Source organism: Andrographis paniculata, unplaced genomic scaffold (genome assembly GCF_009805555.1).
Source record: "Andrographis paniculata isolate CXL003 unplaced genomic scaffold, ASM980555v1 Contig60END, whole genome shotgun sequence".
Classification (NCBI taxonomy): domain Eukaryota; kingdom Viridiplantae; phylum Streptophyta; class Magnoliopsida; order Lamiales; family Acanthaceae; genus Andrographis; species Andrographis paniculata.
In genome coordinates this window covers 6,026,592-6,039,181 of record NW_026137596.1, presented here as the reverse complement: position 1 = coordinate 6,039,181, position 12,590 = coordinate 6,026,592, and the positions used below count along the sequence as shown (strand labels likewise).

Below are 12,590 nucleotides of genomic sequence, written 5' to 3'. Positions count from 1 at the left end.
AAGACCCACCAATAGAAATATTGATGTCTTATTTTTTCTCTCCAATCGTCTTTCCTCTTTTAATAAAACAAATATTGCAACTACTTGTATAATTATATTCTACAGAATTGTCAAAAGCAAAATTGATGATTTTCGAATTATTATTAGATAATTTCATTACTGATGTTCAATGTGATGAAATATTTAAGATATGAAAAATTTAAATCAATTTTCTATAAAACTTGTTGAGACTAAGAAAAATAACAACTGTAAACATTGAAAGATCATTTTTTATTATAACTATCATCAAGGAAAAAATGACGGAATAGCATGGAAGAGTCACTATTAAATAACTGTTTTGTTACATTCCTAAAAAGACTTGTGTAAAGTCAGTATAGATGTCATTGTCAACCGATACCGAAATATAAGATCTCATCGTAAACACTTGTAACTATTTTGATGTATAAATGATTGTTAATTTGAAGTTTAGTATTTTTCTAATATAAATTTTTGTTTATTTATTTAATTTTAATTTTAATTTAATTATATTAATTTATCGACCCATCAAATTCAAAATTCTAAATCCGCCGTGATCATAACTATTAAGCACACAATAAACTAAATATAAACGAATTTTTTTTGTAAGAAACATATAATACATATGTCTGGAATTATTACACAAATATATATATATCAATATATACACACTCAATTATTACACAAATTCTTTTGTTAAACAAAATAGCAATTATATAAAAAAATAAAGTAAAAAATTTAACTCTAAATATCATTTCTATATTACTAATACACTTTTACTAATATTTAACACCAAAAATATATCAAACTTAAAATACTAAACAAATGTTTTGAACAAAAAATTTAAAATTTTTATTTAATATTTAAAGATTATGTTGAAATGAAATGATTTAATATTTTATTCAATATTTTTTTATATGTTAGTTGACCAAGTATTACCTAAAAAAATGAAATTAAATTCGATATATATTTATATTTTATGTAGGAGAAAATGAACATCTTAATTCTGTATTAATTGGATGCATATTTGGAATTGGATACACAATGTCAACACACATGTACAGGTGTACGTTGTTTACATGGGCGATCGACCCAAAGGCGACCACTCAGCAACAACCCATCACATGAGCATTCTACAGGCAACACTTGGGAGGTTCATTGATTATTAAAATATATATATATATATATATTTTTTTTTAAATAAGATAAAATAATTGGATAAATTTTCCATTATATATGCATCATATCACCCCTATTTTAAAATGAATTCATGAAAAATGACTCCATTCGTCTCATAACAAAGTATTTATTTTTTTCATTTTAGTCTGTCCATAACAAAGTATCTATTTCTTTTTTTTTTTTTTTTTAGTAATTGTACTATCTACCTAACGTTACAAATACCCTTGCAACTTATAATATATTATACAAATGTTATTTCCTTTATATCACACATATTAATAAAAAGGTTTAATTATTTCTATTTTATTCCTACTATATCCCTATATAATACTAATATTTTTTTAAAACTATGTGCAAAAAGCAAATTGATACTTACTTATGTGGGATGCAGGAAGTAAAAGTTTATGAAATATTCCCTCACTTTTACAAAATTTGTCCATTTTACTTTAAATATGAAAGTTTAAAAAAAAGTATATAATTAAGTAGTAATTAAAAAATATATTAAAAAAATAATTACGGTCTAATAAAATAATTATAAATTAATATTAAGATGACCAAATAATTTAATTTAAATCAAAAAATTATAAATTATAAAATATAATTAAAATGTATAATTATATTTTTTTTAGAAAAGCAAATTATATTTGATAGACGAAAATAAAAAATATAAAAATTTTATGTGGGACGGTGAGAATAACTTATTTTCATCTAAAACAAAATTATATACCGAACTCTTTATTTGTATACAAATATTAAGAATTCTATATTCTATTTTAACTAATACATAAATATATATATATATATATAGATGACTTATGGAATAATATTTAATCTATATCTAATATTAGCATCAGATGTTGTACTGAATGATATTTTATACTTTCTCCGTCCCAAAAAATATGGGACTATTACCGTAGATACGACGAGAATTTAGGTAAAGTATAATTAGTAAATAATTAAGAAGTGTATTAGTAAAAATAATTATTATTTAGTAGAAATAATTATAGATTAAGATTAAGATAAGTAAATAGTTTAATTAAAATTAAGAAATTTATAAAATTTAAAATTCGATTAAAGTGCATAATTATATTTCCAAAAATAGAATAGACAAGTTATGTAGGACGGACGAAAATAAAAAATAGGGACAAATTATGTGGGACGGAGGGAGTAAATAAAAGAACAACATATTACATACAAATTAATGAGATATATTTATTTTAATTAATATACTACAAATGTAGCATTTAAATTACAATAGTCTAATACATATTATCATCGACTTCACACAAAAATATATTCATACAACATACTTTTAAATATAAATTGTCAAATTATAATGACAATCTACACAATAAATATTGTCGTAACTGAAGTCATATATTGATAATCAACACTCTACCTATTATCATTTACTTTGAACAAGACTCCAAATTCCAATAATTTAGTTTTTATTTACATACCTATATTTAAAACTTTAACATTATTTATAAATAATAATTCTTTTTAAAAAAAAATATTATACTACATTCGTCCGGCTCTAAGGCCCTATTTGCTTTTTTGCGTGTTGATCATTAAATATTACTCCCTCCGTCCCATAGAATTTGTCCCTATTTTTTATTTTCGTCTGTCCCACATAACTTGTCCTTTCTATTTTTGGAAATATAATTATGCACTTTAATCGCATTTTAAATTTTAAATTTTAAATTTTATAATTTTCTTAATTTTAATTAAACCATTTACTTATCTTAATCTTAATCTATAATTATTTTTATTAAATAATAATTATTTTTACTAATACACTTCTTAATTACTTACTAATTATACTTTACCTAAATTCTCGTGTCTAGAGTAATACACTCATATTACATGGAACGGAGGGAGTAATTATTATATCAAAATGTAGTACAGCTTAACGAAAAATTGCAAAAATACTTAGAAGGAGATTTCTACAAAAAAAAAAAAACTATACAAATATAAATGTATTTTAATGTTAATTACAATGACGTAAAATATAAATGTGACCCTTAGAGGCGCGGACGGAGGGAGTATTAAATTTTTTTTTTTTTGCTCGCAGCAAAAGGGCGATGGAATCATTGCTCTACAGCTACAAGAGAAGCTTCAATGGCTTTGCAGCCAAACTAACTGAGGAAGAGAAGATGAAAATTGCTAGTCAGTAATACTTCCTATATAACTCAATCCAATATTTTCGACTTTTTCGGAACTGTTAATTGTTGAGATATTTTAGATATTCGTTTTTTTTTATATAATATTCTTTTTTACCATAAATATAATATATTACTTCTAAATATATTTCAACATTAATAAAACTCTTTCATTCGATCGGTAACTAATCATTCATATGACTTAGGCATCGATGGCGTGGTCTCTGTTTTTCCTAGCACGAAGAAGCATCTCCACACGACAAGATCGTGGGACTTTATTGGTTTTCCTAGCACGGTCATCAGATCGAATGTCGAGAGCGATATCATCATAGGAATGCTCGATACCGGAATCTGGCCTGAATCGTTGAGCTTCGATGACAAAGGTTTCGGCCCGCCACCGAGCAAATGGAAGGGCCTTTGCCAATCCTCCTCTAACTTTACTTGCAACAAGTAATTTTCCTCTCCTCTTAACTAATTGCACTATTAATTACATACATTCGTTACACAAGCATACATTACGGATAAAAGTCGTCACTAAGGTGTAGCAAATATACAAATTGCACGAAAAATAGTTTTTTGTTACAATTTTCCGGCCGTAGTAGAAAATTATTTTTTTGGTAGTGAAGATATACATTTACTTTTGACGCGAAGTTCAAAAAATAATTGTATTTTAATTAAATTGAGTAATTAAAGTAATATAAAGATAATTTTGTCCGATGTGATAGTAAATTAGAGGTATTTATGTAAAATAGTAAAATTATAATTATTGAAAAAGAAATATATTAACAAGGGGCAGACGAAAATGAAAAAACATATACATTAAAACGAAACGGAGGGAGTATTATATAGTCTTCTGGCGATGAACTCGAACATAAAACTTTTCTACTCTATTGTCATGTTAATTAATTATCTCATTTAAAAGTTTAAACATAAAGATACATAGATCATTAACTAAAGAATAAATTATACAATAACTCATTGCGTTTTATTATAAGTACACAAAATATATCGTATTTTAATTATTAAGTGAAACCTCCTTGTTTTTAATTAAAATATATATGAACTCTCTTTATTCAAAGTTAAAGTTGAGTATAAGCAGGTTGATTATAGAAGTTTAATATAAATAAAATAAATGAATATCTTAAAAAATATTTTTAATAAAATAAATTAGTAAATAATCCTTTCATTTTCTAAATGTTCTTTTTAAAAAAAAAAAAAGAAAAGACTTATCTAAAATTAGATGTGTATTTACAATCAACGTCAGCTTTAGATCAAAATAATTTTTTGTCCATATTTTAATATTTCATACAATAAATAAAATATAGATTATTTTATACAATTATAATAAAACACAATGAAATATTATATTCGCCAGGTTTGTCTGTAAGGTTGCATTTACTTTTTACGTCGTTATAATTAACATTAAAAATATTATTATATTTGTATAATTTTTTTTTTATATACAATTGTCCTTCTATATTAGTATTATAAGACACTTATTGAAGTATTTTTGCAATTTCTTTTTTAAATTTGTACTACATTTTAATAAAATAATTAATATTCAAATATGAACTTGTAAAAAAGTAAACGAAACTCTTATAGTCAGAGAGAGGTAAATAGAATTTTTCATTACTTATATATCATACAGTCTTCCAACACATCCTTAATCATCCATCGAACCATTCGTGTAGCAAAATTATCGGCGCAAGGTACTACCACAGTGAAGGAACCATTAATCCCCCGGATATCCCGTCCCCTAGAGACACGGAAGGGCATGGGTCGCACACGGCGTCCACAGCAGCCGGTGGCTCGGTGATTGGGGCAAATTTATACGGTCTTGGGACCGGAACGGCTCGTGGAGGGGTTCCGTCAGCGCGAATCGCAGTGTACAAAATTTGCTGGATCGATGGCTGCTCGGACGCTGACATTCTGGCTGCATTTGACGATGCAATCGCTGACGGGGTGGATATAATATCCATTTCTGTAGGAGGTTTCGCTGCTTTGGACTACTTCGAAGATTCCATCGCCATTGGAGCATTCCACGCGATGAAACACGGAGTTCTCACGTCTAACTCCGGCGGTAACACAGGTCCTGACCCAGAAACGATCGTGAATGTTTCGCCGTGGTCGCTCTCCGTCGCCGCGAACACCATCGATAGGAAGTTCCTCACTAGAGTGCAGCTTGGCAATCAAAAGACGTATGAGGTGAGCCATTTAAAGCTATTTATAAGAAAAATTGCAAATTCAATCATATATACTTATAGTCAATTACTTCCTCCGTCAATTAAAATTGTCGCTATTCTTAATTGTCCACTAAATTTATATATATTTTATTTATAATAAATAATTTTATTAATCTTTTAACATATAATAATTAATTTATCGATATTTTTTATTTATTTATTTTTCATCACTTTTTATCAGTTCTTTAATAAATTTTCTATAATATTTTCAATTTATTCCTTGTTTACTCCACTTTAATAGTAAAATATTATTTCTTAATGTCCGCGTTCAAACAAACTTACATATGTTTACCAGATGAACAGAATATTATTTTTGTCTCCAATGTGTTATATTACTATATTTTAGTTTCATATTTTGCGAAAGAACATTTTATTGTCATTTCGATGACAAAAACTAAATGTTTTTTTAAGGTATAGTATCAAATACAACCGAAGAAATAGATAAAAAAAAAAAGTTTATAATTTGTTGTAAAGATAAGACTCCTATCTTTCAAAGTAAACATTAAAGCTCACACTACTTATCGCTAGGGCGCAAGTGTGAACACGTTCGTGTCGACGGACAAGAATGTCCCTTTGGTCTATGGTGGCAACGTCCCCAACACCGCAGGAGGCTTCGATGGCTCAACTTCAAGGTAATATTATTTTGAACTTTTTTACGTATATATTTTTCAAAATTTTGGCTATATTCATTAATAATATTCTTTTTCAAAAATAATAAATTAAATATTTATCTATTATCATAAAACAGCACATCAAATACAATTTTTTTGTTACTATTTTTGAAAAAAATTTAAAACCATATATCTTTCAAAAATTTTAATTTTGTTTCTATCATTTCATATTCAACCAAATTTGTTACAAGACACTATTGGAGGGTGATTTTACGATAAAATCCAAGTATCGGATATCCTAATAATCATTATAGAATAACATTTGATGAGTTAACGAAAGGTATTGCGAGCGGGATTCATTGGACCCGAAATTGGTGAAGGATACAATTGTTCTTTGCGACATGCTGAATGATGGCGAGGGGGCAGCTGCAGCCAATGCAACGGGAACCATCATGCAGGACAATGGCTTCCGCGATCTTGCCTACTCGTTTCCCCTACCCGTGTCTTATGTTGGAACCAAAGATGGCGCTCAAATTTATGACTACATTAACCAAACAAGGTTTTTCTATTACTCGCTATTTAAAATATCTTCGAATTATATATTTTTGAAAGGAAATTAACTTTTTTTATTTTTATTTTTTATTTTTTCCTACAAATTACTTCATTGATTTTATCTGAAATATTTACATAAGAATAATGTGATCTTTGAATAATTGTAAGAGAATAGTATAATGACGATAGAAAAAGATTTACATGAATTAAATTACTATTTTTATAGGATAAAGGGAAATGATATATATATATATAAACTGATATTTAATATAGTACAAAATGTAACTGAATCATCTGTATTTAATATAAATGTATAAAATATATTGTAGTATAAAATTGTATAATTTGGTTGTAGATAGGGGTGAAAAGAGACCACATCAGGCTTTGGCTAAATAGCCGGACCTATTTTATAAAACTAAAGTCTGAGTCTGTCCTGTCGGCCTATTAAAAAATATATATATATCTAAGGCTTAGACCTGACTTACTTTAAAGTTTGGCCTGGTCTACGAGCCTATTTAAAAGCTTATATAATATTTTCTTATTTTTTATTTTTCAAACTTAATATTTGTAGAAAAATATATATAATTATTTATTATATATAATAAGTCAATTAAAATAAATTAATTTTTTAGTTTTTATTGTCACCAAATATAATTTTTTATAAATTAAAAACAATTAAAAATATAATATATATATATTAGATAAAAAATATACTATATAAATATATAAATAGGCCGGCCTGATAAGCTAAAAAGGCTTTTCGTAAAGCCTAAGTCTGCTCTATTTATTTAAAACAACTTAAATATACAGGCCAGGCCAAACCAAGCCTTATGCAGGCGAGACTGTAGGCCCTGACAAGCCGTCTGGCCTATTTCCATCCTTAGCTGTTGATCTTGTGTTGATCCGGCCAAGTCATGGTACTAATCATCATATGCTATAGGAAAAACTAGCTTATATTTATACATATATCAGGATATGATGTGTTACAAGATAGTATATATTGAGTTATAATATAATATATATTATATTATAAATATAATGATATATGTATAAATATACGTTGGTCATCCTATAACATATGATAATTCAGTCAAAGCTGATTTGATCGGACCAACTAATCCATACTTATATAATTACTATTGTATCACTGAAATTGATATTGTACCCAGAATTCTTATATTTGTGCACAGAAAAAATTAAGGTTTTATAAATATATATATTTATTTATTTATTGTGAAGTTATACACATTAACATTTTATTAATTTATATTGAAAAATGTTTATTGTTTTTTCCATAATATATATACATATATATATATAATTATATATATGTAATCACGTTATCAATGTGGAAAATTTGAAAATTTTAAAAAACAATAAAATTATTAAGGGTGTGTTTCTTCAACTCCAAATTTGGAATTTTTATTGTGCAAACAACAAAATTGGGGTTGTCCATGTCCGGCCGACAACCTGCAATGTTTTTTAAAAAAATAAAAATATAATTTAACATTTGTTATAATTATAGGGAAAAAAATATATCAAATATATATGTCATTTTGTAAATAATAAAATTTTTTATAATACAAATAAATAAAAATTTAAATATATATGTGTTGGGTATAATATAAATTTATAATCAAATCATATAATAAAAATTTTATCAATTAAATTTAATACAGATTTATATTGTTTTATTCATTATCCATCAAATTAATACACATCAAAGCTCTCCAAACTCGAACCAAATCCAAAACATAACAGAAACAACAAAATTCAAATTCATCCCAAAATTCAAATAAAAACCAAACTCAAACTCAAATTCTCCCTAATCCCCCTAAAGAAACACACCCTAAGTAATTGATAGGATGATTTGTAATAATTTTTTTTTTTTTTTTTTAAAAAAAGAATTGATACAACATTTTTTAAGAAAACTTTTTCTATTAATGAATCCAAACAAAAATTCTAAAAGCTCTCTTACTTAAATTTATTGGATTCGATAATCTTGAACAGTAAAGCAACAGCGACAATTTCCAAGAGTGTTGGTGTGAACGAGACGCTAGCCCCTTTTGTCGTCTCATTTTCGTCGAGGGGGCCCAATCCCATCACCAAAGACATTTTGAAGGTGACCTACCTTACGTATATTTTTTAAATTATTATTTAGGATTTTTGAAATTTTTAAATATACCGTTGATGATGAATTAATTAGTGATAATTAATTAAAGGTGAATTAATATATATATATATATATATATATATAGCCTGATCTAACAGCACCTGGAGTGGACATTCTAGCGGCATGGTCGGAGGCAACAACTGTAACGGGATTCCCCGACGATCCGAGGGTTGTGCCGTACAACATTATTTCGGGGACGTCCATGTCCTGTCCCCATGCCTCCGCTGCGGCAGCTTACGTAAAATCCTTCCACCCCACATGGTCTCCCGCCGCTATCAAGTCGGCTCTCATGACAACCGGTAATTAACCTTTCTTTCATCTCAATTTAATGCTTCATCAGTCCAATTTCTATTGTTCTAAAGTATATTTGCACGATTTTTTAGGTAATTGTCTTTTTGTTATGAATTGACAAATTTGCCCTTAATCGTATGGTAGAAATTCAAAGTAATAAATGAATGAATGGTAAAAATGTAAAATTTGTGTTTAAAAAATGAAATAGGACAATAGTTGTTGAACGTTTATCTGTTTTATCCAAATTATAATTAAAAATAAATTATAGTATATAGATACTAAAATATTTTTAATTTTTTTTTAAAATTTTAAATACCACTTTCCTTTTGTACTTAGTAGGAAAAAATGTTAAAATAAAAGAAGTAAAGTAATATATTTCATTTGGACAAAGAGATAGGGAGTATATAAATGATTGTTGGAAATAATATTATTTACTAAATTTATGCACAATTTATTTTATAATAATCAATTTATTTATCGGATAATTTATTATTATTATTTGAATATTAAAATATTATTATTTTCGAAGAAACCCTGAAATTCTACTGTTAATAAACAGTGAAATTCTATTGTTAAAAAATTAAAAAAAAAAAAAGAAAAAAAGAAAAAGGAAAAAAAGAAAAGAGTCTGAAGTTGGATTTGTTTTGTAAACAACGCAGCTGCTCCTACGAGTGGCATAAAAAACAAGGACGCCGAGTTCGCATACGGGTCGGGTCAGATCGACCCGGTAAAGGCGAGGTCCCCAGGCCTGGTCTACGACATTGCAGAATCAGAGTACGTGAGTTTCCTCTGCGGCCAAGGCTACAGCAACAAGAACTTACAGCTCGTCACCGGCGACAACGCCACCTGCACCTCCGCCACCGCCGCCTACGACCTCAACTACCCTTCCTTCGCCGTCTACACCCGCCCCGGACGTTTTGTGCAAGCCACGTTGCGCCGCACCGTCACGAACGTGGGGCCCGCATTGTCGACGTACAGAGCGGCGGTGGATTCGGTGCCGGCGCTGAGCATACTAGTGCAGCCGACCACTCTAGCTTTCAACGCCGTCGGAGAGCAGCTCAACTTTACTGTTACGATCACTGGGATGGCCTCCGGCGGGATGCTAACGGGTCAGTTGGTTTGGGCTGACGGGGTGCACCGAGTTAGGAGCCCAGTGGTTGTCCATTCTGCATGACTATCATCGCTATGAGTATGATCGAATAAAAAGGTAATTGATATATATTATATTTATTTTATCGAACCTATTTTTTGCGAGCAAAATAAAATGGTAGAGTTTATATAACGCGGGGTGCCTAAAAAACACAAAAAGCGCCGTCTGTGGGAATCGAACCCACGACCACATGGTTAAAAGCCATGCGCTCTACCGGCTGAGCTAAGACGGCTTACGCTGTTAATTTTCAGCGTATATTTATTTAATGATGTTCTTAAATCGATATATTGGTTACACCTTCGATACGTACAAACACTCATTTTTTTTTATGGCGTGTTTGTTTTGAAAAGATTTGGGAGAATTGGGTTTGAGTTTTTTTGATTGAATTTCAATTTTAAGGTGGATTTAGAATTGTGTTTTTTTTTTAGATTTATATGTTTAATTTGGGTTTTGGGAATTTTAATATATATTGATTTAATAAGAAATTATTGTATAGTTGAAAAAGTGTAATATAATAGTTAATTAATTAATTTTTTTCCTTGGGTAAATAAAAAATAATGTTTATAAAAAAGAACATATGTTTTATTGTACACCGTTTAGATCGTATGAATTAAAAAATAATAATTATTGAAAAAATAAAATTTTAAAAAAAATAAAATTAAAATTTACAGGAATAAAACAAAATCAAAACAATTAAAACTAGTCAAATAAACACGTGTGCACAGAAGAAGCTTGTACAGAAGTTGTTCTCTACCATCGAATTTATGTCGGGCCCATACCAAACCAAATAGTGTCTCCACAATGTCAAATTCGAAACCAACACTAAAGGAACATACCCTTAATTTTAACCATACGCACAATTAACCACAAATTAATTGAAAGAATTAGATTAAATATGATCATAGCAAAACTTCCCTGATAAAAAAATAAGGTAGAAAAACTCAATTCAAATATTCAATCGACTACAAAAGAATCCATATTGGATCATGCAATTTATATACTAACTTTCGCTCGGTTATGTGTTAATATTAATATGGTATATGTGAAGTAGTGGATCTATGTGAAAAATCTCCACTACTAAATGTTAATGTGATCTATATGAAGTAGTAGGTATATGTGAAAAGTCTCAGCTACTCCACTATCTTCTCACTCTTCCTTAAGTTTCTCTTAAATATGTCGGTTACTTTTTTTTTATAAAAGTAATTGAGACATGATTTTTAGAGTTTTTGGTCACTAAACATCACTATATAAAGGCTTCCACACTATCTAGAAAAATAGTACAAGTGCTTAGAAGAATTAAGAAAAAATTGCATTCAAGTTCGACACCAGTAGCCGGAGGTATATTTTTGGAGTTCATTTTAGTTTTGATTCTTCGAGTTTTATTTTGCATTTAATCTATTATTATATTTTCATTTGGTATCAGAGCATGTTTTTACCTCTTACCTTAAAAACAAATTTATTTGGTTTGAGATATTTTCTAGAAATTGATGTTGAAAATAATTATGAGATCAATTTTCTTGTAATATTATGTGATTAGTGTAGCTTTAATTAATTTTGAAATAACTACAGTTTTATGATTAATTGAAATTATATGTTATATTTACAATCGCATATAGTAAATAACATAATTTGTAATTAACTGTACGTGATATATGAAATTTATCCACAAAAATTTTGTTATATTTGTATGACTAACTAGGATACTATATGGATTAGAAAAAGAATATAGTTGATTGTTTTATCATATATGTAGGCATTAAAAAAATAAATGTTTAAATTCAATTAAATATCACATATTTTAGAAGAAAATAAAATTTCAATAAAATAAATATATTGTGTTTAATTATGCATAAATATTAATTCTTATACAATAAATATCAATCATTAATACGAAACCTATTTAAGATTGAAGATATCGTACAAATACTATGTGCATATAAAGAGTCATAATAAATTTGATAGTAAATTAAATAAATTGTCAACAAAGGAGTATTATAATTAATATTTTCCAAGAAAAGAAATAGTATAAAAATTTTGACTAGAAATGAAGACGTGCAATCAATTTTTTTTAAAATTGAAAACAACATCTGAAAAGAAAAAAAAGAATTACAAAATCTTCCCAACGGCTAATCAAAATGCACCACATGGCATCATTCGAAAATGAAGCTGGGGCTACATCTCTCCTATAAATAAGGGTCTTGTCCAATTCATTTG

General features: G+C 27.9%; 1 protein-coding gene and 1 non-coding gene across 2 annotated transcripts; one reads left to right on the top strand and one right to left on the bottom strand.

The window, feature by feature from the left end:
- The first annotated feature begins 1,079 nt into the window (after nucleotides 1-1,079).
- On the top strand, nucleotides 1,080-10,659 carry LOC127259889 (cucumisin-like). Its single transcript, XM_051287503.1, has 10 exons — nucleotides 1,080-1,168; nucleotides 3,269-3,363; nucleotides 3,563-3,806; nucleotides 5,048-5,561; nucleotides 6,128-6,231; nucleotides 6,551-6,769; nucleotides 8,773-8,884; nucleotides 9,021-9,234; nucleotides 9,319-9,324; nucleotides 9,886-10,659. The coding sequence occupies exons 1-10, from the start codon at nucleotides 1,095-1,097 to the stop codon at nucleotides 10,398-10,400; spliced, it is 2,097 nt and encodes a 698-aa protein (XP_051143460.1). The 5' UTR covers nucleotides 1,080-1,094; the 3' UTR covers nucleotides 10,401-10,659.
- On the bottom strand, nucleotides 10,536-10,608 carry TRNAK-UUU (transfer RNA lysine (anticodon UUU)). The gene has a single exon. It is a non-coding gene; the product is annotated as a tRNA-Lys (tRNA).
- Nucleotides 10,660-12,590: the final 1,931 nt, after the last annotated feature.